General features: G+C 47.6%; 1 protein-coding gene across 5 annotated transcripts; it reads left to right on the forward strand.

The window, feature by feature from the left end:
* TMEM39B (transmembrane protein 39B) lies at positions 1–27,639 on the forward strand. Of its 5 annotated transcripts, none has more exons than XM_012440113.2 (9): positions 1–113; positions 2,096–2,222; positions 2,742–2,961; positions 3,838–3,921; positions 4,244–4,398; positions 16,147–16,483; positions 19,555–19,742; positions 24,935–25,055; positions 27,210–27,639. In XM_012440113.2, the coding sequence occupies exons 1-9, from the start codon at positions 110–112 to the stop codon at positions 27,450–27,452; spliced, it is 1,479 nt and encodes a 492-aa protein (XP_012295536.1). In that variant the 5' UTR covers positions 1–109; the 3' UTR covers positions 27,453–27,639. The 5 variants fall into 5 exon arrangements, with proteins under 5 accessions (XP_012295536.1, XP_021524013.1, XP_012295535.1 ...); XM_012440112.3 differs by having other exon boundaries at positions 67–152; positions 27,210–27,636; XM_012440114.3 differs by having other exon boundaries at positions 67–152; positions 27,098–27,301.
* Positions 27,640–27,687: the final 48 nt, after the last annotated feature.

The raw sequence follows: 27,687 nt of genomic DNA on the forward strand, positions 1-27,687 counted from the left end.
GATACCCGGGACTGGGCTGCGGCGGTTAGTCCTCTCCCGGCCGCCGTCGCCTCCGACATATTGCCCGTAGGAGCTGCGGCGGCGAAGCGGAGAGCGCCGGGGGGAGGAGATGGGTGAGCAGAGCGGCTCAGGCTCGGCCCGGCAACAAGCGGGTGCGCGGGTTAGGATGGCCAGGCTGCTAATTGCTGCCCCACGCGGACAGAAGCCCGGCGACGGGAGGGGGAGGGGATGCGGGCGCAAACGGGATCCCGCCCCCTCCTGTCGTTTTGCGGGGTTGGGCCTCTGCTGTGGGGGCGGGACATTGGGGTGGTGGGCGGGGCTTTTAAGATGAAGGCCTGTGAGGGCTTGGGCTTTGATGAGGACCCGCTGGTCGCGGTTAGAAGGGGGGGCGGGACTTACCAGTGGGCGTGGCTTCAGCGCTAAGGGCGGAGCTTCTGGGTTTGGGGCTCTAGTGCAGGCGGAGTTTCTGGGCTGGAGGGGCTTACACTGGGGGTGTTGGGGCGAGGAGACTTCCGATTGAGGGAGCCTATTGTGGAGTGGGGCTTCTGGGCTGAGAGGACTTTTATTGGCTTGTTCTGTGGCGGGGTTTCTCGGCTGACAGTTGTGTGTAGGCGGAGCTTCTGGGCTGAGGGGCTTTATGTGGGTGCAGAGCTTCTAAAGACAGGAGAGTGGGTGTGGGCACAGCTTCTGGACTAAGGGTGTTTGTGTGGGATTTTCTAAGCCAAGTATAATAGCGTATGAACAGAGCTTCTGGTCTGGGGGTTTGTGGAGGTCAGAGCTCCCCGCCAGGTGCTTTTTAGAGACTCGTGGAGGTATATAATTCTGGGCATACATCCAGGCCCAAAATTGGCTCTGAAGTGTGGGAAACGCTTCCGAGCTGAGATGCTATGGACATGGGATGTATGTGAATGGAGGCTGCTGTGTTACTGTGAAGAGATTTGAACAGGTTGTAACTTTTAAAATATATATATATATAAAACTTTAAAATATATATATATATACACACACACTTTTTTTTTAATAGAGACGGGGTTTCGCCATGTTGCCCAGGCTGGTCTCCAGCTCCTGGTCTGAAGCGATCCTCCCACCTTGGCCTCCCAAAGTGCTGAGATTACAGGCGTGAGCCACCACGCCCAGCCAGGCTGTGACTTTTTTAGGTGCCGCTTTGTGCAGAACTTTGTGCAAAGTGGTACATGGGAGCTTGGTCTAGACTGCTCAGCCTAGTAGGTCCAAGTTTTTGGTCCACAACCACAGCATTCTCCCAGCCATATCCTTGACCCTTTATTCAGGCCCTGGGTCCTGCTCATGAAATACCAGGATGCCTATTGAGCTGAATTATGGAGAAAAAGCTGTCCCAAAGGTACCCAGAGTTATAGGCCTCCAGAAACTTATGTCTGAATGGGCCACAAGACCCAGCCACGATACTGTGACACAGTGTAAGCTGAGTTTCCTAATGTGTAAAAAACCTACCTTGCTGGGTTAATTCACTCATCAACATATACTTGCTGGGCACTGTGGTAGGGGATATAGCAGTGAAAAAGAGAAGGTAGCTGACCTAATTGACCTTCCATTGTAGTGGGACAGACAAGCAATAAGCATGTTAACAAATGAATAAGGTAATTTCAGAGAGTGAACTGTGGTGGAGAAAAAGAATAGAAATTGCAGAGAGAGTGATGGGGAGAGCTACTTCAAAATGTCAGAAATGGTACCTATGCAACAATCCTGCATGTTCTGCACATGGACCCCAGAACCTAAAGTGCAATAAAATATATATATTAAAAAAAAAAGTCAGAAATGGCAGTCAGGGAAGGACTTTCCAGATAGGACATAGCAAGTGTAAGAGATAACAATGAGCTTGCTTGCTGAGGAAAGAAAGATCAAGATGTTTAGAGCATGGGGCTGGGGGTAGAGTGTGGGTGTGAGGTAGAGAATGATAGGGGATGAAGTTGAAGATATAAGAAGGGGCCGGATCATAGGTCTCAGTGAGGATTTAATGAAAAAATGAGATACTAGGTGACTGGTAGCCAGTATCATTGTTGTTATCCTTGATATATGCCCCCTGGCTTGAGGCTCTGTTTTATGTTGAGCCCCACAGGAGGACGAAGAGGTCCCAACAGGACATCTTACTGTCGAAATCCGCTCTGTGAGCCAGGATCCTCAGGGACCTCTGGTGGAAGCCACACTTCCAGCGCGTCAGTGACCAGTGTGCGTTCCCGTACCAGGTAAACCACCTCTCTGACTCGCCTCTCACTGTGGCCTCACAGCAACAGTGTGGACAGGGCTCTCTGGATTCTAAGATGTGATATCCTAGATGCCAGTGGGGGCTTAGAGGGGAGTAAGCAGCAGAAAAGACCCAGAGGGAGCTCAGTTGAGGGTGATCACATGGACAGATGCAGTGGGACATGGTAGAATAAATCCAAAGGCCCGGATTCTAATTACAGTTCTGCTCCAGATTTGCTGATGGTTTGGACAAGTTGCCTCCCCTCTATGGGCCTCCTTTTCCTCTTCTGTAAGATGGACCTAATAATTCTTTCTCTCCTAGGGGGTGTTGGAAAACCTGAATAAGATTAGGGATAGGAAAAGGCTTTGTCGGGTCCCTTTGTCTGAAAAGCAGCATTAGGAAGACTCTGTCTTTGCCATGAGCTGCTTTTCTGATCTTACCCCACAATCCTTTGCCTCAGAAGCCCTTCTTGGTAGGGTTTTCAGGTCAGCTCCTGATGTTGTTCCCTCTCCACTGCCAGGAGCAGTTCTGGAACAGGCCTCTCCAGCCCCCCTCTGGCCACCCAAACGGTTGTGCCTCTACAGCACTGCAAGATCCCCGAGCTGCCAGTCCAGGCCAGCATTCTGTTTGAGTTGCAGCTCTTCTTCTGCCAGCTCATAGCGCTCTTTGTCCACTACATCAACATCTACAAGACAGTGTGGTGGTATCCACCTTCCCACCCGCCCTCCCACACCTCCCTGGTAGGTACCCAACAAGGGTGTATGTGTGTGTGTGTTCTTTTGGTTTCAATTTAGCATAGCCTACTAAGCACCACTGTGCACTTGTCTCCATGCTGAACATGGAAGGTGCTGAAGGAACTGGAAACTGATGATTCACTGAATACTCCTAGTGTGTTTAGTACCACATAGGGCACTGTAATTGTATCGGAGAGGAATCTGACACAGATTTTGTCTGAAGGAGCTTAGAGTCTTTTTTTTTCTGGAGACGGAGTTTCACTGTTACTGCCCAGGTTGGAGTGCAATGGCACAATCTTGGTTCACTGCAACCTCTGCCTCCCGAGTTCAAGCGATTCTCCTGCCTCAGCCTCCTGAGTAGCTGGGATTACAGGTATATGCCACCGCAAGTCCGGCTGTTTTTGTATTTTTAGTAGAGACGGGGTTTCACTATGTTGGTCAGAGTAGTCTCCAACTCCTAACCTCAAGAGATCCACCCGCCTCAGCCTCCCAAAGTGCTGGGATTATAGGCATGAGCCATCACACCTGGCCAGGAGCTCAGAGTCTTAATCCAGTAGTGTAGATGAACCACGGGCATGCATGACTGTTTCAAAGTGAGTAAAGACTCAGTGCAGAAACAGTATAGGGACAGGACCATGGGTGAGCGGAGCAAGAGGGCTCGCATACCACTCTCTTATCCCCAGGGACTGTCCCACTTCCCTTCTCGGGGTCCTGTTCTACTCCTCTAGGTAATTTCCTGGCCTGACTCAGCTGGAGGCCGATGAAGGTCAGAGAATGGGGACAGTCTCTGTGGAAAGAAATGGGCAGGGGGAGGTGGGTATGAAAAAAGCCTGTGTATGGGCCAGGGGCCCACATGACCCCCAGGCCTCTGCCCCCTGACAGAACTTCCACCTGATCGACTTCAACTTGCTGATGGTGACCACCATCGTTCTGGGCCGCCGCTTCATTGGGTCCATCGTGAAGGAGGTGATTGGGTCCTAGAGGCTGGCCAGGCACTTTGGGATTCCCCTTTTCCCCTGGGGATGCTAAGGAGACATGCCCAGCCCTTCAGTCTTGGGGTATTTCCTTGGGGATCCCGCTGTACTTGGTTGAAGAACATTAGTTATATCCCATCAGCTCTTGGAGTTTACTGGGCATCAAAGAGAAGGATTTACCTTGCCAGGTTCTGCCCAGCCTGCTGTGCCACCTCTCCCTGGGTGGGATCACAGGTCATGCTGGGTGGGATTTGGGCACAGCCCCTTCGGCCTCCATCCAAGGCCCCATCCCGTCCTATCTTGCCCTGACCCAGGCTTCTCAGAGGGGGAAGGTCTCCCTCTTTCGCTCCATCCTGCTGTTCCTCACCCGCTTCACCGTTCTCACGGCAACAGGCTGGAGTCTGTGCCGATCCCTCATCCACCTCTTCAGGACCTACTCCTTCCTGAACCTCCTGTTCCTCTGCTATCCGTGAGTACCCCTCACTTCACCCCTCATTGCCCAGCACCTGGCCCCTCACCTCTGCCCTGACCATGGCTGGCTCACCAGGCCTCAGATCTGGAAGATCGGAGGCAGGCAGCAACATCCTCTCACATTGTCTGATGACATCCACTGAGGTCAGGATAATTAGCCTTTTTTTGCAGAAGAAACTGAGGTGGCATAATTTACCCAGCTCTCACTATGGGGGAGGTCAGAATGGGACTCATATCTGCATATATGTCCCAAAGGAACATTCCCAAGAGGGAATGCATGGGGTTTGTCTCCCTCACTCTTCCTTTCCCCTCTCTCTGGTTCTTTCCTTTCTCTGTGTCTCTCTTTGTGTATCTCAGTGTTTGTGTAATCTCTTGGTATTTCCCTGAGTCTGTGTGCCTGCAAACAGCTGCACAGTTGCATGTCTCTATGGGTGTCTATGCAGGAAGCATGTGTGTGTGTCTGCATATGCATGTGTGTATGTCTTTGTGTCTGTTTTTGCTCTCTTTCTCCATCTCACCAGACCCCAGATGGTTGAGGTTGGAGAGAGTGTGTCAGGGACGTGCCCAGGACTGCTCCTTTCTGGCCTTGCATCAGGGAGAGCTTTGGTGAGGTGTTGGATCTGGCTGCTTCTGGGGGAGACTTCTGGCTACCTGAGCATTTACAGTCATTTCCCAACCCCCAGGTTTTCTGGTTCACAAAATTCCTCAAGCTGGGTCAACACTGGTCTCTGGGAAGCTTCAAAGTTGGCACCTCTCCCTTTCTACTTTGCATGACCAAAAAGCACTGGCATGGGAGCCCTGTCACACTTGCTTCAATTATATCTTCTTTTTAATTGTAAGAGGGACACATGGCCAGGCGAGGTAGCACAAACCTGTAATCCCAGCACTTTGGGAGGCTGAGGCGGGCAGATTGCTTGAATCCAGGGGTTTGAGACCAGCCTGGGCAACATGGCAAAACCCTGTCCACTAAAAACACAAAAAACTAGCCTGGTATGGTGATGCATGCCTGTAGTTCCAGCTACTTAGGAAGCTGAGGTGGGAGAATCACCTGAGCTTGGGTGCAGTCAGCTGAAATCGTGCCACTGCACTCTAGCTTGGGCAACTGGAGTGAGGTCCTGTCTCAAAAAAAAAAAGTGACGTGTGTCTTATAAAAACATTAAACTTTACAGAACCTTTTAACCAGGAAAAAGAAAGTCCCATATAGTCTTATTCCCCCAGAAATCCATTACTGGCAGCATATTTTCTGAAATATTTTCTTTGCAAGTATATACACATGCAGGGTTTGTTTGTTTGTTTGTTTGTTTTTGAGACAGAGTCTTGGGTCACCCAGGCTGGAGTGCAATGGTGCTATCTCAGCTCACTACAACCTCTGCCTCCTGAGTTCAAGCAATTCTCCTGCCTCAGCCTCCAAAGTAACTGGGATTACAGGTGTCCACCACCACGCCTGGCTACTTTTTGTATTTTTAGTAGAGATGGGGTTTCACCATGTTAGCCAGGCTGGTCTCAAACTCCTGACCTCAAGTGATCTGCCCACCTCATCCTCCCAAAGTGTTAGGGTCACAGGCATGAACTACCATGCCTGGCCACATGCAATTTTTTAAAAAACAAAAATGGTATTATGCTATGCATGATGTACACTTTACCGTACTTTTCATTTAATCATATAACTTGGATATTTTTCTATGGCAATACATACGGGTCTGTCTCATCATTTTATTTTATCTTAGAGACAGGGGTCTTGCTGTATTGTCCAGGCTGGCGTGCAGTGGCTATTGACAGGTCTGTTCCCACTACAGATCAACACAGGAGTTTTGACCTGTTCTATCTTTTTTTTTGTTGGAGACGGAGTTTTGCTCTTGTTACCCAGACTGGAGTGCAATGGCGCAATCTCGGCTCACCGCAACCTCCGCCTCCTGGGTTCAAGCAATTCTCCTGCCTCAGCCTCCCGAGTAGCTGGGACTACAGGCGCGTGCCACCATGCCCAGCCAATTTTTTGTATTTTTAGTAGAGACAGAGTTTCACCATGTTGACCAGGATGGTCTTGATCTCTTGACCTCGTGATCTACCCACTTCGGCCTCCCAAAGTGCTAGGATTATAGGCGTGAGCCACCGCGCTCGGCCTGACCTGTTCTATTTCTAACCTGGGCCAGTTTATTCCCTCCTTAGGCAACCATGTGGTCCCCCACTCCCAGGAGGTCACCATATGGATGCTGAACTTTGATGCAAGCACCTCACTGACATAGCACATTATAGCCTAAAACTCCCCAGCTCAAGTGATCCTCCCTCCTCAGCCTCCTAAGTAGCTGGGACCATAGGCATGCGCCACCACACCCAGCTGCCTCATTTTTTCAATGGCCTCATAGTATTACATGTTACAGAATTTTCACAATTTATCTGTCTTCTATTGGCAGACTTTTAAGTTGTTCCTAGCTTTTCCTTACTCATAACAATGAGTCAGGAAACACTTTTTTGCATATATCTTTGCATATGTGTCCAATATTTCTGCTCAGTAGATTCCCAGAAGAATTACTAAACCAAAAAATGTATTCCTTTACATTCTCTGTAGATATTAACAAATTACCCTTCGAAAGGATTGTACTGATTGGAACTTAAGAGTTGCCTTAGGCCTGGCGCGGTAGCTCACGCCTGTAGTCCCAGCACTTTGGGAGACGAAGGTGGGCAGATCACCTGAGGTCAGGAGTTTGAGACCAGCCTGACCAACATGGAGAAACACTGTCTCTACTAAAAATACAAAATTAGCCGGGCATGGTGGTGCATGCCTGTAATCCCAGCTACTCAAGAGGTTGAGGCAGGAGAATCACTTCAACCTGGGAGGTGGAAGTTGCAGTGAGCCAAGATGGCGCCATTGCACTCCAGCCTGGGCAACAAGAGTGAAACTCTATCTTAAAAAAAAAAAAAAAAGAGTTGCCTTAATTTGACAGTTTATGGTTACTGCCTGGTGAATCTCTTCTCCCTGGGTATACATAACACCCAATGTCCACGTTATGCTTTATTTTTTATTTAATTTAAAGATATTAATTGGCCAAATATAATCATATTGTAAAAAATTAAATCCAGTAGTGCTAATAAGCTTATAATGAAAACCGTTGCTGGGCACATAGCTCATGCCTGTGATCTCAGTGACTTGGGAAGCTGAAGTGAGAAGATCACTTTAGCTGGGGAGTTTGAGGCCAAAGTGAGCCATGATCACACCAGTGTACTTCAGCCTGGACAACAGAGTGAGACCCTGGCTCTAAAAATAAATAAATAGAAAAACATTAACCTCCAACCCCGCCCTCCAGATTTTTAGTCCCACTCTTCAATAGCTATCTCTTTTTCTTTTTTTTTTTTTAACTTTCTGGGTTTTTTTGTTTTTGTTTTTGTTTTTTTTGTAAATGAGTCTCCTGCCTCAGTCTCCCAAGTAGCTGGGACTACAGGCGTGAACCACCATGTCCGGCTAATTTTTATATTTTAGTAGAGATGGGGCTTCACCGTTTGGCCTGGCTGGTCTCAAACTCCAGACCTCAGGTGATTGGCCCGCCTCAGCCTCCCAAAGTACTGGGATTACAGGCATGAGCCACCGCGCCTGGCCTGTTTATTCTTTTTTAAAATTTATTTATTGGCCATTTTTTTTAGTTGATTTTAAAATTGGGTAATAGGTTTACATAGTTAAAATTCAGAAGGCTTAAAAGAGTGTACTGTGAAAAAGTCTCCCCTTGACTGCTGCCTCCCAGCCACCCAGTTTCCTTTCTAAGAGGTAATCATCAATGTTTTTGATTTCTTGAATATCCTGGAAACAATTGTTCTATGCATATACAAACATATCACATACACACATATGCAAATATATTTGATTCCCTGCAGTGACAGATGATTTGGCTCACCATCCCATTGTTGCTGTTCGCACTAATTGACAGCTTTTAATATTTTTAATTTTCTATTGGTTATTTTTGTCAATAGTATAAGTATGCCTCTACTTTTTTTTTCCATCAGCAGTTGTCAATATCTTGAATCCTTTTTATGTAAGACAAGAATATTAGGCACCCTACCCAACCACTTTTCCTTCCCTCTTCCTCTTTTCACTTCCTGGCAGCTGTATTTTCACTTTCATATTGTCAAGCTTGACATTCACATTCTCCTATGTAACTGCATTTAAGCCTTCCATTCTTTGTCTAAGCATAATTCTGAAAATAAAAAACTAATTAAGTAGCATTGATATGATGATGTGTATGAAAATATAATTCACTGCAGGGCCCAGTAATATGTGTGGATGATGTTTCTTTTTTTTTTTTTGAGAAGGAGTCTCACTCTGTCACTAGTCTGGAGTGCAGTGTTGTGATGTCGGCTCACTGCAACCTCTGCCTCTCAGGTTCAAGCAGTTCTGCCTCAGCCTCCCGAGTAGCTGGGACTACAAGCGCATGCCACCACGCTCTGCCAATTTTTGTATTTTTAGTAAAGACGGTGTTTCGCCATGTTGGCCAGATGGTCTCGATCTCTTGACCTTGTGATCCGCCCGCCTCCGACTCCCAAAGTGCTGGGATTACAGGTGTGAGCCACTGCACCTAGCCGGTAGATGATATGTCTTCTCTATAGTTACAGAGTTACAGTCTTAGACCTCTTTATTTATTTATTCATTTTTATTTATTTATTTTTGAGACAGAGTCTTGGGTCTTGGTCTATCACCCAGGCTGGAGTGCAGTGGTGCAATCTCGGCTCACTGCAACCTTTGCCTCTCAGGTTCAAGCAGTTCTCCTGCCTCAGCCTCCCAAGTACCTGGTATTACAGATGCGCACCACCATGCCCAGCTAATTTTTTGTATTTTTAATAGAGACGCCTTTTACCACGTTGGCTAGGCTGGTCTCGAACTCCTGACCTCAAGTGATCTGCCAGGTTTGGCCTCCCAAAGTGCTGGATTACAGGAGTGAGCCACCGTGCCCAGCCAGGAACATTTTTTAAAATGACCTCTTTTTTTTTTTTCCTTACCGATCCTTATAAAATGACCTCTTTAAAGGACCTGTATGCCCAGCTACTCAAGAGGTACAAGAATCTCTTGAACCCAGGAGGCAGAGGTTGCAGTGAGCTGAGATCGTGCCACTGCACTCCAGCCTGGACAATAGGGCAAGACCCTGTTTGAGACACACACACACAAAAAATGTTCCTAGTATCCAGGTGAAGTGGTTTCTCTTTTCTTACATTCTATCAACGACTTAAAATCATAGCACATTTTAGTTTGCTTCATACTTAGATCATATCTTTCTTATATGGCTTTTTATTTTTCTTGGACTTTCTAATTGCCTTTCTTTTTTCTTACTGACAAAAGAATGATGAGCCTTCATATCCTCAAGTTTATCCAGCCTCTCAGTCATACTACCTGTTGCCTGGAGTCCATTTCCTTCTCCCCACTTCCCCAACAAAGACATCCCTCCTAGAGCCCTTCCTCCTGCTGCTGCTGCAGTCTGGAGTGGTTGCTCTTTAGGTCTACTGTACAGCTCTCAGCCTGGGACTTCCCTTCGCTGCCTTCCTGGGTTGGATCCCCTATTTCCTGGATCCCACATCGTCTTCTTTCTTGGTTTTCTTATTTTGCTGGAGTAAATTATCAGGTAATTTCCTAAACAGTGGGTATGTTGGAGGTGTATACAATCTGAGTCCTTGCATGTCTTAAAAGTGCCTTTATTCTGCTCTCATACTTCAGTGATGGTTTGGCTGAATGTAGATTTCTAAGTTCAAATTCACATTCTCAGAACTTTTGTGGTTATTATTACATTGTCTCTAGTATCCAGTGTTGCTAGTGAGAAGTCTGATGCCAGTTTGAGTTTGATTCCAATTCTTTTGTAGATGACTTGTTTTTTTCCTTTCTGAAAGCATTGAGGAATATTCTGTTTATCTTTTGATTACTTGAAATTTCACAAGATGTGTCTGTTGTGGGACTTCTGTCATTCATCCTATTAGTACTCTAGGACTTTTTTAACCTGGAGATTCGTGTACTTCTTTAGTTGGGGAAATGTTCCTCTGTTATTTCTCTGATAATATCTTTCTCTCAATTTTTTCTGTTCTCTCTGGATTTCTGTTCATTTGATGGTAGACCTCCTAGATTGGTCATCTTTTTCTCCTATATTTCTCTCAGAATTAACCTCTCTTTCTCTCTCTCTGTCTCTCTCTCTATGTGCATTGCCTTTGGAGAGATTTCCTCAGCTTTATCTTCTAGCTTTTTTACTGAAATTTTTTTCAGCAATCATATTTTTCATGTCTAAGACCTCTACGTTTTCTGATTGTTCTTTTCTCGTAGCATACTATTCTTGTTTTAAAAATCTCTTATTTTCCTCAATTTTGTCTTTTCACTGGGGTCATTTTTTCTGTTTCATGCTGCTTGTTTTCCAAGTATAGGTAGCTTCTTTGCTTGTCTATTTATATGTAAGAATGAAGGACTGAGTAGCAGGAGTGCATTTTCTTTCCCTCTGTCATTGTTGAAGGGGGCAGGAGCTTTGACTGGAAGCTCTAAGTACGTGGGCAGGGCACACCGGCTGGCAAGCTTTGCTTTGAGGATGAGTGCATGCAGTGCTGGTTGTTAGACTTTGAGCCTCTGTAGGCCAGAAAGGGAGTGGTGGGGGTGTTCCTCTAAGATATCCCCATTAGAGACCTCAGTTCTCTAACAGTTGATTAAATTTCTTTGGAAAAGAATCCTTCAGGATGTGTTGTATGAGATGAGTAGGGGAATAAAGGAACTGAGTCTTATAAACATGGGTCATTGTTTAATCCCATTTATTCAGCCCTACTCCTCACTTCATCTTCTATTAAATGTGCCCACTTCAAGCCAGAGTCTCTCTTGGGTCACTCTGGCTAGATAAGTTCCCACCTCCAGTCTAGTTCTCTCATGGCATATTCTAGACCTGTGCCATCCAGTTGAATAGCTACTAGCCCCCCTGTGGTTATTGAGCACATGAAATAGGCAAGTCTGAGTTGAGATGTGTTCTAAGTGTAAAATACACACGGATTCTGAACACTTAGTACACACACAAAAGAAGGCTGGGCATGGTGGCCCATGCCTGTAATCCCAGCACTTTCAAAGACTGAAGGCACGCATATTGCTTGAGCTCAGGAGTTCGAGACCAGCCTGGGCAACTTAGCAAAGTGCCATCTCTACCAAAAATACAAAAATTAGCTGAGCATGGTAGCCTGCACCTGTAGTCCCAGCTACTTGGGAGGCTGAGGTGGGAGGATGGCTTGACCCCAGGAGGCGGAAATTGCAGTAAACAGATTGTATCACTGCACTCCAGCCTGGGAAACAGAGCCAGACCCTGTCTTAAAAAAAAAAAGAGAGAGAGACAGCAAGGCTGGGCACAGCGTACACCTGTAATCCCAATACTTTGGGAGGCCAAGGCAGGGTGGATCGCTTGAGCCCAGGAGTTTGAGAGCCTGGGCAACATGGCAGAACATGTTACCAGCCTGGGCAGCATGGCAGAACCCTGTCTGTACAAAAAATATAAAAATTAGTTGGGCATTGTGGCACACACCTGTAGTCCCAGCTACTCAAGAGGTCAGAGAATTGCTCCCAAATAGCTGGGACTACAGGTGCATGCCACCTCCTGAGCCTAGGAGGTTGAGGCTGCAGTGAGCCATGATCACTCCACTGCCCTCTAGCAGCCTGGGTGACACAGCAAGACCCTGTCTTAATAAAAGAAATGAAAATAAAGCATCTCAAAATATTCATTATATGTTAAAGTGATAGTATTTGCATGTAACGAGTTAGGTAAAATAGAATTTTAAAATTAATTTCATCTCTTTTTCAATGTGGCTACTGGAAAATTTTAAATTATATGACTCATTTTTCTTCTTTTTTTTGGTTTTTTTTTTTTTTCAAGACGGAGTTTCGCTCGTTACCCAGGTTGGAGTGCAATGGTGTGATCTCGGCTCACCGCAACCTCCACCTCCTGGGTTCAGGCAATTCTCCTGCCTCAGCCTCCTGAGTAGCTGGGATTACAGGCACGCGCCACCATGCCCAGCTAATTTTTTGTATTTTTAGTAGAGACGGGGTTTCACCATGTTGACCAGGATGGTCTCGATCTCTTGACCTCGTGATCCACCCGCTTCGGCCTCCCAAAGTGCTGGGATTACAGGCGTGAGCCATCGCGCCCAGCCTTCTTCTTTTTTTTTTTTTTTTTTTTTTGAGATGGAATTTCACTCTTATTGCCCAAGCTGGAGTGTAATGGCATGATCTTGGCTCACTGCAACCTCCACCTCCCGGGTTCAAGTGATTATCCTGCTTCAGCCTCCCAAGTAGCTGAGATTACAGGTGTGTGCCACCATAGCCAGCTAATTTTGTATTTTTAGTAAAGATGGGGTTTCTCCATGTTGGTCAGGCTAGTCTTGAACTCCCGACCTCAGGTGATCCGCCCACCTCAGACTCCCAAAGTGCTGGGATTATAGGCGTGAGCCACCACACCCAGCTGTGACTCATATTTCTATTGGAAAGCGCTGCTCTAGACGATGGCTGCTGCTTCATCTGTCAACATATCTTTATCTGCTTTCTGAATTTGTCAGAATCTTTTGTGCACTGATGACCCTCACTCCCATTTTTTTTTTTTTTTTGGCTGATACAGATTTATTTTCTATTTTGATACACTCACATGTAGGGTAGAGGAGATGGGAGGGAATCTGCTATCGTGCATACGAAGCTGCTTCTAACTTCTAACCTGTTAGAGCAGTCTGCCACCAAATAATTTAATTGATCATAGGATCTATCTGCAGTCCTTCTTAGAGACAAAACCAGGGAGATGCTTTAAGTTTAAGGTAGAGACCCTTGTATGTTCACAGATGCCCCCACCTCCTCATTAGGACAAGATACCCTGAAGAGTATTTTGGGAATCCCATTTTAGTCTTTTTTCCTGTCCCTGTAGAATCACTGGCCTCTTCCTTTTCTAATCAAAATTCTATTGGTCATCTATTCTGGGCCGGAAACTATGCTAGGGGTTGTTGTAGGACTAAAAGTGAGTATTTATGAAAACATTAGTGTGTATTACACACTTGCTGAGAGTGGGATCAATACAAGCTATGTAATTTAAGGCAAATTAAGGAAACAGGCTCATAGAGGTTAAATAACTTGCCATAAATTACAGAGCTAGTAAGTGGCAGAGCTGGGATTTTTTTTTTTTTTTTTTTTTTGAGACAGGGTCTCATTCTGTCACCCAGGCTGGAGTGCAGTGGTATAATCTCAGATCATTGCAGCCCTGAACCTCCCTAGGATCAGCTGATCTTCCCACCTCCACCTCCCAAATAGCTCAGACTACGGGCATGTAGTCCAGCTACTTTTTGTATTTTTTGTAGAGACAAGGGTTTCGCCATCTTGTCCAGGCTGGTCGTGATCTCCTGGGCTCAAGCAATTTCTCTACTTCTGCCTCTCAAAGTGCTGGGATTACAGATTTGAACCACCACACCCAACCCAGAGCTGGGATTTTAATCCAAGCCTGTTTGATCTTAAAGTTTATGCTCTTGACCACAGTTCTCTTGTTTTTTTTGTTTTGGACTGTACAGCAGAATTTACCACAGTTCTGTAAGTTATCTTATTTAGCTTTGCCAAAGGAAAACTGGTAGCATCCCTATTTTATAGACTGGAAAACAGAAACCCAGGGAGGCTAAATGACTTGCCCGGGGATACTCGGGTATCCCTTCTTTGGAACCCCAGAAAAAAGAAAAAGGAAATTTTTTATTTTTTTGAGACAGAATCTCTGTCGCCCAGGCTGGAGTGCAGTGGCATGATCTCGGCTAACTGCAGCCTCTGCCTCCTAAAATGTAGCATTGTCAGCTGGGTGTGGTGGCTCACACCTCTAATCCCAACACTTTGGTAGGCCGAGGTGGGTGAATCACCTAAAGTCAGGAGGAGTTCAAGACCAGCATGGCCAACATGGTGAAACCCCATCTCTACAAAAATATAAAAATTAGCTGGGCATGATGACAGGTGCCTGTAATCCCAGCTACTGGGGAGGCTGAGGCAGGAGAATCGCTTGAACCCAGGAGGTAGAGGTTGCAGTGAACTGAGATCGTGCCACTGCACTCCAGCCTGGGTGACAGAGTGAGACTCTGTCCCCCCAAAAAAATGTAGCATTGCGATCAGCCCTAACACCTGGGGACAGCCCAGGAACCCCTGTGGGGTTGTGTAATTCTGAGGACCTGGGGAAATTAAGAGGCCCCTAAAGCTGGCCGGGCGCGGTGGCTCAAGCCTGTAATCCCAGCACTTTGGGAGGCCGAGGCGGGTGGATCACGAGGTCAAGAGATCGAGACCATCCTGGTCAACATGGTGAAACCCCGTCTCTACTAATACAAAAAATTAGCTGGGCACGGTGGCGCGTGCCTGTAATCCCAGCTACTCAGGAGGCTGAGGCAGGAGAATTGCCTGAATCCAGGAGGCGGAGATTGCGGTGAGCCGAGATCGCGCCATTGCGCTCCAGCCTGGGAAACAAGAGCGAAACTCCGTCTCAAAAAAAAAAAAAAAAGAGGCCCCTAAAGCTGAAAAAAGGGAATATTTATAAAAGCCCCTACTATGATGGGCTTGGCACTTACCCACTTTTTGTAATTAGTCTTCTAGACTACGGGCCCATCTAGTGTTCTCCTCATACAATAGCAGCCATACACAAAAACTCCTTGACTAATTAACTCCAGCCCTGCTCTCAGGGTGCTGCTCAGGGAAAAGGATTTGTTCTGTTCAGGGGCCCATTTCAGTTATGATAAACACATAAATATTCGTTCCTGAACTGCCCTCCTCTGCAACTAAAGAGCTGCTCTCATATGTACCCATAACTCATACCTCTCTTTTGTGTGTACTTTTTTCTGTTTTTGGAGACAGAGTCTTTTTTTTTTTCTATAGTTTTTTTTTCTTTATTTGTTTTTTCCTTTTGGAGACAGAGTCTTACTCTGCCCCCCAGGCTGGAGTGCAGTGGTACAATCATGGGTCACTGCAGCCCCAATCCCTAGGCTCAGGTGATCCTCCCACTTCAGCCTGAGTAGCTGGGACTACAGGTATATACCACCATACCTGCCTAATTTTTAAATCTGTTTTGTAGAGATGGGGTCTCACTATGTTGCCCAGGCTGGTCTTGAACTCTTGGGCTCATGTGATCTTCCCACCTCAGCCTCCCCAAAGTCCTGGGATTACAGACATGAGCTACTGTGCTTGTCCGCTGTATACACTTTTAATTAATAATTCATAATGATTTGTTGAATATATGCCTTGGTCTTTGATACCAAACAGTTCTGATTTTGAGCTCCCCACCCACCTACCCTTTCGCTTCCTTACTAATTGTGTAAGTTTTGGGAATTTCCTTCACCTTTCTGAGCCATGGCTTCCTCAGCTGAAAAGGGAAGAAAATAACAGTAACTAACACGTAGTGTTCTTATGAGAAAAAAGAGTTTCCCTGAAAGCATTCAGTACAGTGCCTGGAACATAGGCTATGCCCAGCGAATGTGGGCTGTTGCTGTTGTGAGTCATCCCTAGACTTCGAGGACAGGGACTTGTCTCACTTCTACTGTATCCCCAACGCTCAGCATTTCTGCTATAACCCCAGTGCTTGGCATATACCGAGTGGTAATACATGTGCTCAGTGACTGCCCAGATGGATGGAAGGATGGGTAAATTCTCCCCTCTGGGCAGCCAGGAGAGCTGAGGCCCAGGGAGGAAAGAAGATCCCCTCAGTGGCTGAGAGTAGGGATCCTGGCCCATGGGCAGGTCTTCCCTCACCATCATCTTCCCCAGCAGGTTTGGGATGTACATTCCGTTCCTGCAGCTGAATTGCGACCTCCGCAAGACAAGCCTCTTCAACCACATGGCCTCCATGGGGCCCCGGGAGGCGGTCAGTGGCCTGGCGAGGAGCCGGGACTACCTGCTGACACTTCGGGAGACGTGGAAGCAGCACACGAGACAGCTGTATGGCCCAGACGCCATGCCCACCCATGCCTGCTGCCTGTCACCCAGCCTCATCCGCAGCGAGGTGGAGTTCCTCAAGATGGACTTCAACTGGCGCATGAAGGAAGTGCTCGTCAGCTCCATGCTGAGCGCCTACTACGTGGCCTTTGTGCCTGTCTGGTTTGTAAAGGTGCGTCGCTCAACCCAGGGAGGGAAAGGGCCTAGCTGGGAGCTTACCCTGCTGCCTGCTTTATGTGAGCTCTCCTGCTGGCATAACTAACTCTGCTGTTTTTTGATGTGATTTCCCATCCGTCTCCTCTGGAGGGCTGAAATGACTACTGTCTCCATTTTTTTTTGAGACGGAGTCTCACACTGTCACCAGGCTGTAGTGCAGTGGCATGATCCTGACTCACTGCAATCTCCGCCTCCGGGATTCAAGCAATTCTCCTGCCTCAGCCTCCCGAGTAGCTGGGACTACAGGCATGCACCGCCACGTTCAGCTAATTTTTTTGTATTTTTAGTAGAGACGGGTTCACCATGTGGTCCAGGATGGTCTTAATCTCCTGACCTCATGATCTGCCTGCCTCAGCCTCCCAAAGTGCTGGGATTACAGGTGTGAGCCACCGCACCTGGCCCATTTTATTTTTTATTTTTAGAGACGGTCTTGCTGTCACCTACACTGGAGTGCAATGGCACAATCATGACTCACTGCAGCCTCAACCTCCTGGGCTCAAGTGATCCTCCTGTCTCAGCCTCTTGAGTAGCTGGACTATAGGCATGAGTCACCATGTCCAGCTAATTTTTAAATTTTTTTATAAAGATGGAGTCTGACTATGCTGCCCAAGCTGGTCTCAGAACTCCTGGTCTTAAGTGGTCCTCCTGCGTCAGCTTCCCAAAGTGTTGGGATTACAGGCGTGAGCCACCATATCCGGCCTGTGTCCATTTTATTTTATTTTACTTTTTTGAGACAGAGTCTCGCTCTGTCGCCCAGGCTGGAGTACAATGGCAGGATCTTGGCTCACTGCAACCTCTACCTCCTGTGTTCAAGCAATTCTCCTGCCTCAGCCTCCCAAGTAGGTGGGATTATAGATGTGTGCCACCATGCCCAGCTAATTTTTGTATTTTAAGTAGAGGTGGGGTTTCACCATGTTGGCCACGCTGGTCTCAAACTCCTGGCTCCAACTGATCCGCCCACCTTGGCCTCCCAAAGTACTGGGATTACAGGCGTGAGCCACTGTGCCGAGTCTGTGTCCATTTTAGAGTGCAGAGAACTAGACTCACTGAAGGGAAGTGACCTGTCCTATGTCACACAGCCAATGAGGGAGACATGGCATTGTTACTCATACTACTTGATTACAAAGACCTGTGAGTTTGTGTTTCAGCAGCTGTTGTGACATAGGAATGTCACGATGCCTGGCTTTATCATTTAGTAAGGAAGCCAGGGTTCATCCAGGTCTGAGTGACCTCAAAAGCCTGTGCTCTCTTTATTGCTTATGTGGTTTCCTGGGAAGGTACCTCCTCAGCTGCAGTGGGCTTGAGAGGACTTAATTTCTTTTTTTTTTTTTTTTAAGACAGAGTCTCACTCTGTTGCCCAAGCTGGAATGCAATGGTGTGATCTCGGCTCTCTGCAACCTCCACCTCCAGGGTTCAAACAGTTCTATAGGCATGTGCCACCACACCTGACTAATTTTTGTTTTTTTTGGTTTGTTGTTTGCCAGAGTCTTATTCTGTTGCCCAAGCTGGAGTGCAGTGGTTCAATCTTGGCTCACTGCAACCTCCGCCCTTTGGGTTCAACCGATTCTCCTGCCTCAGCCTCCCAAGTAGCTGGGATTACAGGTGCCTGCCACCACGCCCATCTGATTTTTGCATTTTTAGTAGAAATGGGGTTTCACCATCTTGGCCAGGCTGGTCTTGAACTCCTGACCTTGTGATCTACCCACTTTGGCCTTCCAAAGTGTTGGAATTACAGGCGTGAGCCACCATGCCAGGCTTTTTTTTTTTTTTTTTTTTTAAGACAGAGTCTCACTCTGTTGCTTAAGCTCAAATGAAGTGGCACGATCTTGGCTCACTGTAACCTCTGTCTCCCAGGTTCAAGCAATTCTTCTGCCTCAGCCTCCTGAGAAGCTGGGATTACAGGTGTGTGCCACCACGCCCAGCTAATTTTTTTTTTTTGAGATGGAGTTTCGCTCTTTTACCCAGGCTGGAGTGCAATGGCGCGATCTCGGCTCACCGCAACCTCCGCCTCCTGGGTTCAGGCAATTCTCCTGCCATAGCCTCTTGAGTAGCTGCGATTACAGGCACGCGCCACCATGCCCAGCTAATTTTTTGTATTAGTAGAGACGGGGTTTCACCATGTTGACCAGGATGGTCTCGATCTTTTGACCTCGTGATCCACCTGCCTCGGCCTCCCAAAGTGCTGGGATTACAGGCTTGAGCCACTGCGCCCGGGTTTTTTTTTTTTTTTTTTTTTTTTTTTAAGTAGAGACCATGTTGGCCAGGCTGGTCTCGAATTCCTGACCTCAAGTGATCCACCTGCCTCAGCCTCCCAAAGTGCTGGAATTACAGGTGTGAGCCACCACGACCAGCCTTTTAGTTAGTTGTGTTTTGTTTTGTTTTTTTAAGACAGAATCTGTCGCCCAGGCTGAAGTGCAGTGGCAGTGCTATCATGACTCACTGCAACCTCTGCCTCCCGGGTTCAAGCAATTCTCCTCCCATAGCCTCCTGAGTAGCTGGGAGTACAGGTGTGTGCCACCGTGCCCGGCTAATTTTTGTATTTTTAATAGAGATGGGGTTTCACCATATTGGCCAGGCTGGTCTCGAACTCTTGACCTCAAGTGATCCACCCACCTCAGCCTCCCAAATGCTGGGATTACAGGCGTGAGCCACTGTGTCCAGTCTGGTGGTTGCTCTTATCCTCATTTGACAGATGAGGAAACTAAAGCGCAAAGAAGGTAAATGACTTGCCCAGTGTCACATAGTTAATAAGCAAAAGAGCCAAGATTTGAATTCAGGTCTCTTGGACCCTAGATCCTGTTCTCTGGCTCAGAGTAGTGGGCAGTAGGAGCAGATTTCCCTGTAGAAAACCAACTAGTGGGCACAAGGCCTAAGCCTTCTTTGTTGGGTGTTTGACTCTTGCTTTTGGGCCATTCTGAGGTCTCCCCAGGACTGTCCTAACCTCTGAGTCAGGTAGAATCAGGGAAGGAGAGGGAATGAGGACATTTATGGGCATCCCAGGCCTCACCCACCTTCTGCTACCCTCAGAACACACATTACTATGACAAGCGCTGGTCCTGTGAACTCTTCCTGCTGGTGTCCATCAGCACCTCTGTGATCCTCATGCAGCACCTGCTGCCTGCCAGCTACTGTGACCTGCTGCACAAGGCCGCCGCCCATCTGGGCTGTTGGCAGAAGGTGGACCCAGCACTGTGCTCCAATGTGCTGCAGCACCCGTGAGTCACCCTACCTTGCTCGACCCAATCCCAGCCCTTCTAGTCAGCATCTGGAGTCACTTTTCCACCTGCTGATTAACTCATTCAGTTAGCAAATAGTTACTGAGTGTGTCTGGAATATTAGACCAAGTGTCCAGGGTGGGGTATGGTGGGGTGTGACACACACTGTTCCTTGTTCTTGGGTAACTTGCAGTGTACTAAAGATGGAAGTAGGGGTCAGGCACGGTGGCTCATGACTGTAATCCCAGCACTCTGGGAGGCCGAGGCGGGTGGATCAGCTGAGGTCAGGAGTTTGAGACCAGCCTGGCCAAAATGACGAAACCTTGTCTCTACTAAAAATACAAAAATTAGCCGGGCGTGGTGGCACATGCCTGTAATCCCAGCTACTCAGGAGGCTGAGACAGGAGAATCACTTGAACCTGGGAGGCAGAGGTTGCAGTAAGCTGATACCGTGCCACTGCACTCCCAGCCTGGGCAACAAGAGAGAAACTCTGTCGCAGAAAAAAGAAGATGGGAGGGGGACCAGTGGTAATTCATGAACTCATTGACTTTCTCTTTGCTGACTGTTTATTCACTCATTGCCTGACTTGCTCATGCTTCACTCCTCTCTTACTTGTTCACTCATCCACTCAGTCATTAGGTCACGTACTCTTTCAGCGGACACTTACTTCCACCCAATCCATACCAGGCCTGCAGATGTGCCAGGCAAAAGAGCTTGGACTTTGACTTAGACCCAGTGGGGGATAGAGGATTTTGAGCAGTGGAGGGACCCATGCCAAGGTGTGCTTCAGAATCATCCGTCTGCTGCCAGGATGTGGTGCTGTGCTAGTTGATGCTGAACCCTGGCCAGGGAAGGACAAGGTGGGCAAAAGAGACCTAGCTGCAAAAAGGCACTGCACCCAGAGCAGAAGCAGAAGTCACACTGCTCAGGAGCCCTTTATCAAAGTACTTTTCACCCCAGGTTATACTAATTTTCCTGCCTGTATTCCCCATTAGACTGGAAGCTACTCAAGGCTAGGATCACCTCTGAAGCACATCTGAGTCTTGGGCCCAGGACAAGGCTTGGAAGAGAGGAGGCTCCTAGGACAGGTTTGCAGAGGTAGCCCCGCCAAGGAGCAAAGATGCAAAGTGAGGCCACAGAAGCTAAGCCTCTTGGTATTGGCCATGCATGTGAGTCAGGGTCCCTTTCAGGCTCTGTCCAAGAGGTCCAAAAAAGTGATTGGGCATTGCTGAATGGGCCAAAAGGAGACTTGGCTTAGCCCTGGGCTCTGAGGGGCAGGAGGAATAGAAAGATAGAACATAGCTGAACATGAGGATATACCTGTCCATGGCTCACCGTGGTCCTTCATGTGGCTTCCCAGCTGATGAGCTGGGTCCTGCCAGCCACTTCTGCCTCATCTCTTACTGTGCCCCAACTCATCCTCTGCTCTTCAGCAGAGCAAAGCAAATCTCCTCAGTTCCTCATATGCTTTATGCACTTCTGCATACAGGCTTTTGCATGTGATGTGTCTTTTGCTTGGAATAGACTTCCATTCTTTCTATCCTGGTTAACTCCTATTCATCCTTTAGCACTTTGCTTCCTCCAGGAACACTTTCCTGACCATCCAGAATGGATTCAGTGCCCCTCACCTATAAGGGGCCCTTCCCTTCAGTGGCTCATATTACTATGATCATTGCATTTAATGCTTTCTGCTGCATTTGCTTAGTTACCTGCCTGTCATTCCAGGACTGAAAGTTCACGAAGGTCAGGACCCTTGCCTGTCTAGCACTCAGTTGCCTCCTCAGGCCTTTTTTTTTTTTTTTTTTTTTTTTGAGATGGAGTCTCGCTCTGTTGCCCAGGCTGGAGTGCAGTCTCTGTGTAGTCTCTGGAGTGTAGTCTCTGCTCACTGCAGTCTTCACCTCCTGGATTCAAGTGATTCTTCTGCCTCAGCCTCCCGAGTAGCTGGGACTACAGGCATGCACCACAATGCCCAGCTAACTTTTATATTTTTAGTAGAGATGGGGTTTCGCAATGTTAGCCAGGCTGGTCTCGAACTCCTGACCTCAGGTAATCCGCCAATCCCAGCCTCCCAAAGTGCTGGGATTACAGGCATGAGCCACCACACTCAGCCTAGGCCTTTCTTTTTAAGGTAAAATTTCCATACAGTAAACTGTGCAATCCTTTTTTTTTTTTTTTTTTTTTTTTGAGACGAGGTCTCACTCTGTCTCCCAAGCTGGAGTACAGTGGTGCAATCACAGCTCATTGTAGCTACAACCTCCTGGGCTCAGGTGATCCTCCCACCTCAGCCTCCCAAGTAGCTAGTATTGCAAGCGCACGCCACCACATCCATCTAATTTTTGTATTTTTTTTTTTTTGTAGAGATGAAGTTTTGCCATGTTGCCCAGGCTGGTCTTGAGCTCCTGGGCTAGAGTGATCCTCTCACCTCAGCCTCCAAAGTGCTGGGATTACAGGCATGAGCCACTGCGCTTGGCCTACAAATCTTAAAGTGTACAATTCTTTGAATTTTGATAAAGGTATATATGCTTATGTAACCCACCCCTCATTAAGACATAGAATGTTTCCAGCCCTTCAGAAAATGTCCTTATGGCCCTTCCCCCAAGCAACTTCCTTTCTGTTTTCTTTCACCAGAGGTTAGTTTTGCCTATCCTAGAACTTAATATAAATGAAATCATTCAATAGATGTACTGTTGTGTCCAACTTCCTTTTTTTTTTTTTGAAATGGAGTCTTGCTCTGCTGCCCAGGCTGGAGTGCAGTGGTGCGATCTCAGCTTACTGCAACCTCTGCCTCCCAGGTTAAAGCAATTTTCCTGCCTCACCCTCCCGAGTAACTGGGATTACAGGCACACACCACTATGCCCGGCTAATTTTTTGTATTTTTAGTAGAGACAGGGTTTCACCAGCTGGCCAGGCTGGTCTTGAACTTCTGACTTCATGATCCGCCCACCTCGGCCTCCCAAAGTGCTGGGATTACAGGTGTCAGCTACTGCGCCCAGCCCCAACTTCTTTTATTCAGCATATTGTTGGTGAAGTTCATTCATGTTGTGAGTCGCACAGTAACTATTCCTTTTTTTTCTTTCTTTCTTTTTTTTTTTTTTGAGATGGGGGTCTCACTCTTTCACCCAGGCTGGAGTGCAGTGGCACAGTCTTGGCTTACTGCAACCTCTGCCTCCTGGGATCAAACCATTCTTCTGCCTCAGCCTCCCAAGTAGCTGGGATTACAGGCGTCTGCCACCATACCCAGCTAATTTTTTTTTTTTGTATTTTTAGTAGAGTCAAGGTTTTGCCATGTTGGCCAGGCTCATCTCGAACTCCTGACCTCAGGTGATCTGCCCACCTCAGCCTCCCAATGTGCTGTGATTACAGACATGAGCCACCACACCCAGCCAACCATTTTTTTTTTTTTAAATAAGTGAGTCAACAAGGCAAGAGCATGGGGTTGAGAAAGGGGCTGCTTATAGGCTGTGACTTTCAGTCCTCTGGTCTATGCCCTTGGGATTCCTGGGAGATCTCACAGGATATTGGAAGAAAGCTCACTGGTCCCACCATGTCATTCACATGCTCACTGGGGCCTCTCCGTGCCAGGCCTTGCGGCATCTGAGGACACAGGGATGGATTAGACCCTCATGCTCAAGGGCTCTCAGCCTAGTAAGGGAAATAAATAAATGACCAGCACTAGGGAATGTGGACCAGTAGCAGGAGATTCAGGAAACAGTTAAAGGATACCAAACAGTCTGGGCTCAGTGGCTCACGTCTGTAATTCTAGCTCTTTGGGAGGCCGAGGCAGGTGGATCACCTGAGGTCAGGAGTTCGAGACCAACCTAGGCAACATGTCAAAACCCCATCTTTACTAAAACTACAAAAAAAATTAGCCGGGCCTGGTGGCAAGTACCTGTAGGCGCAGCTACTCAGAAGCCTGAGCTAGGAGAATCACTTGAACCCGGAAGGTGCAGTGAGCTGAGTGCCACTGCATTCCAGCCTGGGTGACGGAGTGAGACTCTGTCTCAAAAAAAGAAAAAAAAAAAATGGATGCCAAACTCTAGGGAGTTTGAGAAAGGCTTTGTGGAGGAGCTTTAGTGTTTTTTTTTGTTTGTTTTGTTTTTTAGACAGAGTCTCGCTCTATCACCCAGGCTGGAGTGCAGTGGCATGATCTTGGCTCACTGCAGCCTCCACCTCCCAGGTTGAAGTGATTCTCCTGCTGCCTCACCCTTCTGAGTAGCTGGGACTACAGGAGCGTTCCACCACGCCTGGCTAATTTTTTGTATTTTTAGTGGAGACAGGGTTTCACCATGTTAACTAGGATGGTCTTGATCTCCTGACCTCGTGATCCGCTCGCCTCAGCCTCCCAAAGTGCTGGGATTACAGGCATGAGCCACCACTGGAGGAACTGGAAACAGCATGAGCTGTGTGGTTAGAGTTGTGGGAAGCCACAGAAGACCTTAGAGCCGTGGTGAATCCTTGGGGCCTTGACCCCAAGGGCACTGGGAAGCTTTCAAAGGGTTTTAAGCAGGGCCAGATGTGGTGGCTCACGCCTGTAATCCCAGCACTTTGGGTGACCGAGGCAGGTGGATCACCTGAGGTCTGGAGTTCAAGACCAGCCCAACCAACATGGTGAAACCCCATCTCTACTAAAAATACAACAATTAGGCGGGGGTGGTCCAGGTGCCTGTAATCCCACGTACTCTCAGGAGGCTCAGGCAGGAGAATTGCTTGAACCTGGGAGATGGAGGTTGCAGTGAGCTGAGATTGCACCACTGCATTCCAGCCTAAGCAAGGAGAATGAAACTCCTTCTCAAAAACAACAACAAACCAAAAAGGCTTTTAAGCAGAGGGTGGTCAGGCTCAGCTTAGTATTTTACAAAGACCACTGAGGCAACTATGTGGTGGACCAGTTGGAGCCAAGTGGTGAGACCAGATGAAGCAAAGGAACCCAGTGAAGAAAACGGGTTTTCTCAACAGTCTCTTAGTAATTAGTGTCAGCTCTAGACCTTCTAACTCCCAATGCAGTGAATTCCTCATGATTCTTACCCCACTTCTTTACAGAGGAGGCAACTAAAACCCAGCAAAGGAAAGTCAGTGTGTCTAAGTGATAGAAATGGGAGTACAGCCCTGGTGATTCCCTCCTGCCCAGTCTTCTGGTACCCCTTTTTTGGGTGAGCTGGGGATAAGGGGCACTGTTGGGCTGTGCCTCCAGGTGGACTGAAGAATGCATGTGGCCGCAGGGCGTGCTGGTGAAGCACAGCAAGAACGTCTACAAAGCCGTAGGCCACTACAACGTGGCTATCCCCTCTGATGTCTCCCACTTCCGGTTCCACGTGAGTCTCCTCCCCGGGAAGGAGGGTTGGGCCCTGAGGGAGAGGGTGGGAATATCTGCAGGGCAGGAATGTGATGTCATAGCAAGAGAAAGCTATTTTCAGTATTTCCCCAATCCAAAGGAAAACAGTACACACAGGTAGAACAAGGACAGCCATACAGATTGTCACTTAATAACTGCAGCTAGGCCGGGCATGGTGGCTCACGCCTGTAATCCCAGCACTTTGGGAGGCCGAGGCAGGCAGATCACCTAAGGTCAGGAGTTCAAGACCAGACCAGCCTGGTCAACATGGTGAAACCCTGTCTCCACTAAAAATACAAAAATTAGCCAGGCGTGGTGGCACATGCCTGTAGTCCCAGCTACTCAGGAGGCTGAGGAGGGAGAATCACTGAACTGGGAGGATGGAGGTTGCAGTGAGCTGAGATTATTGCCACTTGCAGTGAGCTGAGACTCCAGCCTGGGCAACAGAGCAAGATTCAATCTCAAAAATAAATAAATAACTGCAGCTCATTTGGTCGCAGACCTTTCAGAACATTGGACAGAGGGAGAGAAGCTGATGCAATGAAAGAAGGGGCTCCTGGCAATGAAAGACAATACTGTCTTCATTTCTTATTGTGTGCCAGGCATGTCGTTAGGCACAGCCCATCCACTAGTCAGCCTTCCCCTGAACATTGTATGTGAAAGATACAGTAGGGCTATCTCTGTTTTTAGATACCAAAATCAGCTTAGAGAGTTTAACTTGGGAAAGAGTGCCTTACTGGGAAACTTGAGAACTAATGGTAATGACTCATGACTCAGCTATGGAAAGGGCTGCTCAAAATCATCTAAACTAGTGGTCTCTATTTTCTTTTTATTTCACTATCAAATCTTCCCCCGCAACACTTTAAAAAAAAAAAAAACCACAATCAGAGGCCAAAATCCAATATATGGGACCTCCTGGCACTGCTCTCTTTGGAGGAGTTAGAACCCCCTTCGCTTCCTGCTCACCCCTGCTGTAACTCCTAAAGAACCCCCTGGAAACCTGGGGCTCTAAGGAACACAGTGTGAGAAATCAGTGACCTAGACTGATATCTTCATTTCACAGTTGAGAAACCCGAGGCTGAGAGGAAAGGGGCTTGCCCAAAGTATTGCAGCCTGTTAGGTACAGATCGGAGCCTGGCATCCTGGTCTCTTCGTCTCCCATTTCCTTCCACTTCTGTCCTTTAAGCAGCTCTTGAGATTTAGGTACCTTGGCCCCTGTGGAATCAGAATCTCTAGACACTATGCACTCTTTTGAACTGATCAGAAATTTTTTCTTTAGTCCCTACACTCTCTTGCTGTTGAGAGTTGAGCTGTTGCCATGTCCCCTGGCAGCTTCCAGCCTAGCTAGGGATGCTGCCTATGACTTCATAGTAGATAATTCAGGCTGTGGAGTCTGTAATAACTTTCCATGCTTATGTCATAAGATTCTAATTTGTTGAGGCCAAACAATACCCAGGAAGATGACATTAAAAGCTGTTGATTTTGGCCAGGCACAGTGGCTCATGCCTGTAATCCCAACACTTTGGGAGGCCAAGGTGGGCAGATCACCTGAGTTCAGGAATTCGAGACCAGCCTGACCAACATGGAGAAACCCCATCTCTACTAAAAATACAAAATTAGCCGGGTGTGGTGGCGCATGCCTGTAATCACAGCTACTCGGGAGGCTGAGCCAGGAGAATCGCTCGAACCCAGGAAACAGATGTTGCGTTGAGCCGAGATTGTGCCATTGCGCTCCAGCCTAGGCAACAAGAGCGAAACTCCGTCTCAAAAAAAAAAAAAATAAACAAGGTGTTGATTTTATTGAGGGTCAATGGATGAGAGAGAAAAAATTTTCAAAGAAACAGTTTGAGAGACCACGCAGAACTTGTTAAGAAAGACTTCCTAGAGGAGGCTGAAATTGAACAGGGTCTTAGATGACTAAACATCAGAAGCAGCAGTCCCATCAGAAGGAGTACCACAAGCAAAGGCAGATGAGGTGGCAAAGTCCACATCCAACCCCAGAAAGTCTTCCTCCCCACCCAGGTCTGCATGGGGACCCAAGAGCCTGTCTCCTTCACTGGATCACCCAGAACCCCCCCCAGGAGGTAGGTTTCTGGAGCATACCCTTTAGCCATGCCCACCCTCTCCCGGGCAGTTCTTTTTCAGCAAACCCCTGCGGATCCTCAACATCCTCCTGCTGCTGGAGGGCGCTGTCATTGTCTACCAGCTGTATTCCCTAATGTCCTCTGAAAAGTGGCACCAGACCATCTCGCTAGCCCTCATCCTCTTCAGCAACTACTATGCCTTCTTCAAGCTGCTCCGGGACCGCCTGGTATTGGGCAAGGCCTACTCATACTCTGCTAGCCCCCAGAGAGACCTGGACCACCGTTTCTCCTGAGCCCTGGAGTAACCTCAGGGACAGCGTCCAGGCTTCAGCCAGGGGCTCCCTGGCAAGGGGCTGTTGGGTAGGAGTGGGAGGGGGAAAAAAAAAAAAAAAAAATCCACCAGAGCTTTGTATTTTTGTTACGTACTGTTTCTTTGATAATTGATGTGATGAGGAAAAAGTCCTATTTTTATACTCCCAACAAGCCTGTGTCCTGTGGTTCTTTCCTTTGTGTGTGTGAAGCATATTG

Source organism: Aotus nancymaae, unplaced genomic scaffold (assembly GCF_030222135.1).
Source record: "Aotus nancymaae isolate 86718 unplaced genomic scaffold, 86718_ANA_hifiasm-v0.15.2.pri h1tg000053l, whole genome shotgun sequence".
Classification (NCBI taxonomy): domain Eukaryota; kingdom Metazoa; phylum Chordata; class Mammalia; order Primates; family Aotidae; genus Aotus; species Aotus nancymaae.

Coding starts and splice junctions, on each gene's coding strand:
- TMEM39B (XM_012440112.3), top strand. CDS start 110: ATGGGTGAGCAGAGCGGCTCAGGCTCGGCCCGGCAACAAGCGG. Junction 4,399..16,146: donor CTCCTGTTCCTCTGCTATCC/GTGAGTACCCCT, acceptor CTTCCCCAGCAG/GTTTGGGATGTACATTCCGT. Junction 25,056..27,209: donor TCTCCCACTTCCGGTTCCAC/GTGAGTCTCCTC, acceptor TCTCCCGGGCAG/TTCTTTTTCAGCAAACCCCT.